This window comes from Garra rufa, chromosome 10, assembly GCF_049309525.1.
Source record: "Garra rufa chromosome 10, GarRuf1.0, whole genome shotgun sequence".
Lineage (NCBI taxonomy): Eukaryota > Metazoa > Chordata > Actinopteri > Cypriniformes > Cyprinidae > Garra > Garra rufa.
Window position 1 is genome coordinate 9,525,973 of NC_133370.1, and position 6,228 is coordinate 9,532,200.

Here is a 6,228-nt window from a genome sequence, read left to right on the forward strand (position 1 = left end):
CGAATACACAAGTTTCACAATTTGAGTTTAATTACTAAGATAAATGGACTTTTCCATTACATGCTAATTTATTGAGATGCACCTGTATATCTTTTGAAATTAAATGATCATTTGTCTGTGTGGTGCATAACAAAATAATAAACTAATCTAGCATTAAAAAGGATTATAAATACAGGTAAAATCATAATAAAATTATAATACTAGTAGTCAGTCCGGCCCATGGAATTTTCTTTAAAAAAACGGCCCTGCATTGTCATAAAGTATGTGAAGCCATGGTAAATCTGTAACGTCAGCAGAAGTGTGATACAGAAAATAGATTATTTGTTTGATCATTTCTTCTTAGATGATCTGTGTGAGCATCATGGACAGGAGTCTGTTTGTGCTGCTTCTGCTGTCAGGTTGGTGTGCTCATTTGTAGTCTGTATTTAAGATGATGTGTTCACATATAGATGGTTTGACATGTTGATTTTAACAGGGCTCTTCTGGAGCAGTTCTGGTCTTTCTCGTCCATACCACTATATAAATACAGCAATGTCATGGTCAGAGGCTCAGAGTTACTGCAGAGAGAGATTCACTGATCTGGCTACTGTAGACAGCATGGATGATCTGAACAGGCTGGTGAATATAGTGATTGCTGGGTACAAAGGAAAGGTGTGGATTGGACTGAATAAGAGGATGCAGAAACACTGGGTTTGGTCAAATGGAGATGATACACTCGCACAGTTTAGTACAGTAAATGGGCTAGTCGACAACCAGGGAATGATGATCCACAAAGCACACTTTTTTTGCTACAATGTTGAGTTAAGGATTTGTGTAAATATTTGTATATGATTAGCTGAAAAGATAAATGTTTCTTTTTTAATACTGTAGAAACTGGATACGTCGTAATAGAGATTTATAAAAATTGGACTGAAGCTCAGAGCCACTGCAGAAAGTATCACACAGACCTGGCCACCATCCGCAACAAAGACGACATTAACCGAGTATCTGGTATGATTCCACCAAATGCGTGGGTCTGGATTGGTCTGTTCCTGGACTCTTGGGAATGGTCTGACAAATGGAGTCGCTTCTTCAGAAACTGGGCAGCAGGTCAACCATCCCAGAGTTCAGGATCTGGTGACTGTGTGGGCATGTCAAGAAATGATAGTGGAAGATGGTCTCAATACAGTTGTGACTTGCGGCAGCCTTTTATCTGCCATGGAGGTGACTTTTACCAGTTAAAAGAAAAAATATTTAAATAAAGTGATTGATCACTCTAAAAACAAACAAAACAAATTTTCATGTATTTATGTATCTTCTATGTTGACTTTCTATTTCTTTAGACGAGTTGATCAGAAAACAGATTGTCAGACTGAAATTGTCCTGTAATGGAAAATGCACAATGAATGATCCTTCAGTACAGACTGGCATTCTGAATGAGGTTTGTATCTGCCTTCAAGTTCAATTTCATTCTCAAATTCTGGTTCAACAACTCAATTTGGACAGTATGCACATGGTGAAATGTCTTAAAATCCACTCATTATTATCAGTATGTTTGCTGTTGAGGTAGACTTAAGGGAGATACGTAGTCTGTATGTGGAGAATAGGGAAAAATCTATAAATACTTTTTTTCTGAAATGTTGTTAATCTTCATCTCTCAAAATTTGAAGGAATACTAGCTAGGTATACCACTGTTATACTAACATATGTTTAACAGATTTTTTTTTTTTTCATCTTGTGGGTCTTCCAGATAAGGGAGAAGCTGAAGAGTATGGGACTAGAAAGTGAGAGCAAAATAAGATGGATAAAGAAGGAAGGTGAAGAGGTGTTTCATTAGGAGGAGAACCATACAGCCAATTCAGATGATGACAGTAATAATCAATGTACTTCTTTAATGTAATCTTCAAAACAGATGTAAAGAATATAAAGTAAATGTCTAAACAAAGAAGGAAGTAGTGGTAGCAGTCAACATTATTTAAAAATCATGAATAGACATAGTATAAGTAATAGGTTAGTAACTACATTAATAACTAGTTCAGTAGTTCAGCTGTTAATACAAATAGTTGCATTCTTACAAGATTAAACTTTCACTTTAATAACTTTTAGCATTTAATGCTCTAGTTTTATATTGAAATTTTTGTAAAACTATACTTCGAAAAAGATTGTAAGCATATGCAATCTAACTGTATTTTATATGTACTGCATATATGATGATGATATCACTCTAATAATAAAGTTGAAGGAAATTGTAACATCCTGTGCATGTTCTTCTCATTTTTATGCTAGGTAGGTAAAAATGTCAAATTTAAAATTGATAACTAATACAGTGATGTGAGATGTGTATACATTTGCATATACCCAGAAGAATTTAAGGGAAACCAAATTTGCATTTTAAAACCAAGACTAAAGGACCGTCCTGATTTAATCAGCATATGACCGCAGCAAAGGAAGTACAGTAGCACTTTTCTATTTACATTTAGACTAGCTGAATGCAAATGATTCACTTCCTGTGTAATCTGAAATGAAAATAACTGTAGATATAGAAGTATTAATCCATTAGAAATATCTAGTTATTATTATTAATTATTATGTAATGTATGAAGCTAAACGTGAACCTTGTCTATGCGGTTAGGTCAAAGGACTGTGGCATTGTTCAAATCTATTACATACTATGCCATTATTGATTATGCAATTACTAATTATCCATTTAAGTCTCATTTGTATATTTTACTTTTATCAGTGACAAATCAGAACATAGTGGTGTTAGATGCTGTTCATCCTTTGAGCCACCAGGGGTGTGTTTCCTGAAGGCAACTATGGTCTAAGGATGCTTTTTGGAAACACACTCCAGTTCATTAACGTCAATGGTCATATTGTAAAATATACCATTTATTGAAAGCCTGTGAAATGATTTTTCTGAAAGTGAATGTCAATGACTATAATAATTAGTCCAGCCCATCTTATAAAAAGTAAATACAATTCATATTAAGTTTAATTAGACTACTGTTAATTACTGGTAATAAAGAATACATCTTTTTTTAATGCTCTATGCAGAGAGGAGAATAAGAAATCGGCAAATCATTTTTGGAAAGAAGTGACTTTTCCAGTGTCTAGTTGTTGTGCCTTAGACTGTCCACTTGATGCCACTCTCCACTTCCACTGTTACATGCCATGAACTCCATTCCCATAGTCCTTTGCCCAGTTTTCTCTGTACTGATTATCAACAGTAGTAGGTCATTTACTCATCACTATTTATGCTCACTTTGTCTTTTGTTGCTGCAGTATTGGACCTGTTACGTTGCCTTTTTGTTACCCTGTCTTTATGGATTACTTTTTGCCTGTTGCTTTGTTTTTTGATTATTGTTTGAACCACTATTATAAAATTGCAATTGGATCAATTTTTTTCTCCTGGAGTCATTCCGTGACAGGGACACTGTGTGAAAAGGAATTGCGCAAAATAAGAGAGAAAAGTGTAACCTTTACAGCTGCAGTCCGTAAGTTTTGCCTTTTTGTCGCCATCTCTGTTTAAAAAACCTGCAATTGCAGCTGTGTTCGGAATTATCTTCCTTGCGTGGGTAGTGCATCGGCACAGCTGCAGCACGGATGAATCTTGTGAATGTTTTTAGGAGTATGTGTGGCAGTCAGTCACTGCTCCGGTGTGGATACTGTATTTAGGAATCACAGATTCTAGACTGCGAATATATGACCCAAATAAGATTTTTCACTGTATATTGTCATCTGAACAAGTAATAAGTCTGCCACGTTTGTTTTGACCAACTGAGGGAAAAAAGCATTACAATAAATCCCGCTACCAATGGTGACTTGTGCTGCGCTCCAGGCAGGTTTTTAAGCCCGTAAATCACGACTTTAAACCACGACTTACCACTTTGTAGCGTTCCAGGCAAGTCACGCCAAACGCCAAACAGCATTTATTATTACTATATTGTTATTAATTTGATTGGAACGTTATATTGCCCTGAAGTCTATTTTTCAATGGAGTACTACTTGCATAAACACTGCACCCATAGGGGCAAGTGTTCTCGTCGCTTCATAAAATTCAGATTGAACCACTGATGGCAGATGGGCTATTTTGACAATGTCTTTCACACTTTTCTAAGCCTTGATCATATTAATTACTTGGCAATCAATGGGACAGTTACAAGCCTCCCAGTTTTCATCCAAAATATCTTAAATTGTGTTCCGAAGACGTAGGAAGCTTTTACGGGTTTGGAACGACATGGGGGTTAGTGATTGATTGATGACAATGTTCATTTTGGGGTGGAGAAACCCTTTAAACAAAACTTTCACCAATATGAATTCCTACTTTCTAGTTACTGGCTCGAAGCTAGGGAAGTCCACACCCTCCATTATCGATAATGGCAATAGATCTGTAGGTTTCATTTGCACTTATTTTCCTACACATTAGAATACAGCAGCAGACAGTGAGGATGAACACCAGTGAGGATCTGTGTGAGCATCATGGACGACAGTATGTTTGCGCTGCTTCTGCTGTCAGGTTGGTTTGCTCATTTTTAATCTGTATTTATGAAGTGTTCACATATAGATGGTTTAACATGTTGATTTTAACAGGGCTCTTCTGGAGCAGTTCTGCCTCTTCTCGTCCGTACCATTATATAAATACAGCAATGTCATGGCCAGAGGCTCAGAGTTACTGTAGAGAAAGATTCACTGATTTGGCTACTGCAGACAACATGGATGATGTGAACAGGCTGGTGAATATAGTGGATGCTGGATACAGTGGATCAGTGTGGATTGGACTGAAGAGGGCAACACAAAAACGCTGGGCTTGGTCTAATGGAGAAAACACAACTTCTGAGTACTATAACTGGGCTTCAGGACAGCCAAATGAGGATGGAGATTGTGTAGCTACTTATTCTGGTGTTTGGCATGATATGTCATGTAGCTATAAGCGATATTTTGTGTGCTATGGTGAGTTCAGTGTTCTTTTAAATTTGAGAATGTGAATCTGTTTTTTTTTTTCTGTTCTGAATTTTATTGTTTCTGTGCATCTCTTAATAGGAAATACAGGATACATCATGGTACAGAGCGCTAAAATCTGGAGTGATGCTCAGAGCTACTGCAGACAGCATTATACAGACCTTCCCACCATTCACAACTCTGTTGAAAATAACCAGATAGTAAACATTATTTTAAAAGGATGGTACATCTGGTTTGGTCTGTTCCGGGAGTCTTGGGAATGGTCTGATAAATGGATCAACTTCTTCAGACACTGGGCAGCAGGTCAACCATTCCAGAGTTCAGGACTTGGTGACTGTGTTGGAATGTCAAGAAATGATTCTGGGAAATGGGCTCAATACAACTGTGATCTACAGCAGCCTTTTATCTGCCATGGAGGTGAGTATCACCAGTTCACAGAATTAAATCCTTCAAACAAAAGGTTTTGAAACTAATATTACAAACAAAACGTTTTAATTTTTCTGTCCTCTGTGTTGTATTTCCCTATAGCTGAGAGATTCATTAAAAAACAGATCATCAGACTGAAAGTGACATGTAGTGGAAAATGCACACTGAATGATCTTTCGCTACAGATGGCCATTCTGAATGAGGTTTGTATCCCCCTGGGTTCAGTTTCATTATAACCTTGTTTTCTTGCACCAGAATTTCCAAAGTATGAACTAAAGCTAAATAAATAAATAAACAGTATAAGTATGACGTGACTTTTCTTAATGGTCTTCCAGATAAGTGAAAAGCTGAAGAGCATGGGGCTGGAAGGTGAAAGTAAAACAAGCTGGATAAAGCAGGAAGGTGGAGAAGTGTTTCTTCAGGAAAAGAACCCTACTGCCAATTCAAATAATAAATGTAGTAAGCAGTAATCTCTCTAAAGAAAACAGATTTAAGGAATATTAACTAAAATTTTGCTATATTATTTAGAGGAACAGTAGTAATAGATTATTGAAACATTATCTTAATCAATTGTGAAAAAAAGTTCTGTCAATAACTATAATGAATCTAGAATTAGTTTACCTATAAACAGATGTATTGTAAAATCTAACAGATTGTCTTTAACTATACATGCATCATTTCAATGCTCTAGTTCAATATGTTTTTGTAATAATAGTATTAAACTTTAGCACAGAAGCATTTGAGGACAAATCAATTTGCATTGTAAAACTTGAAATTTTATCTCCAAGAATACATTAGCATGGGAGTAGCCTTTTTTTTTAGTTTACATTTAGTCTAGCTTTCATGCAAAAGATGCCTGTTTCT

General features: G+C 36.1%; 1 protein-coding gene across 1 annotated transcript; it reads left to right on the forward strand.

Moving 5' to 3' along the window:
• The first annotated feature begins 361 nt into the window (after window positions 1-361).
• LOC141344449 (macrophage mannose receptor 1-like) lies at window positions 362-5,834 on the forward strand. Its single transcript, XM_073849346.1, has 7 exons — window positions 362-398; window positions 476-811; window positions 844-1,215; window positions 4,597-4,938; window positions 5,020-5,355; window positions 5,467-5,567; window positions 5,700-5,834. Exons 1-7 carry the CDS (start codon window positions 362-364, stop codon window positions 5,832-5,834), a joined length of 1,659 nt encoding a protein of 552 aa, XP_073705447.1.
• The last annotated feature ends 394 nt before the right edge of the window (window positions 5,835-6,228 follow it).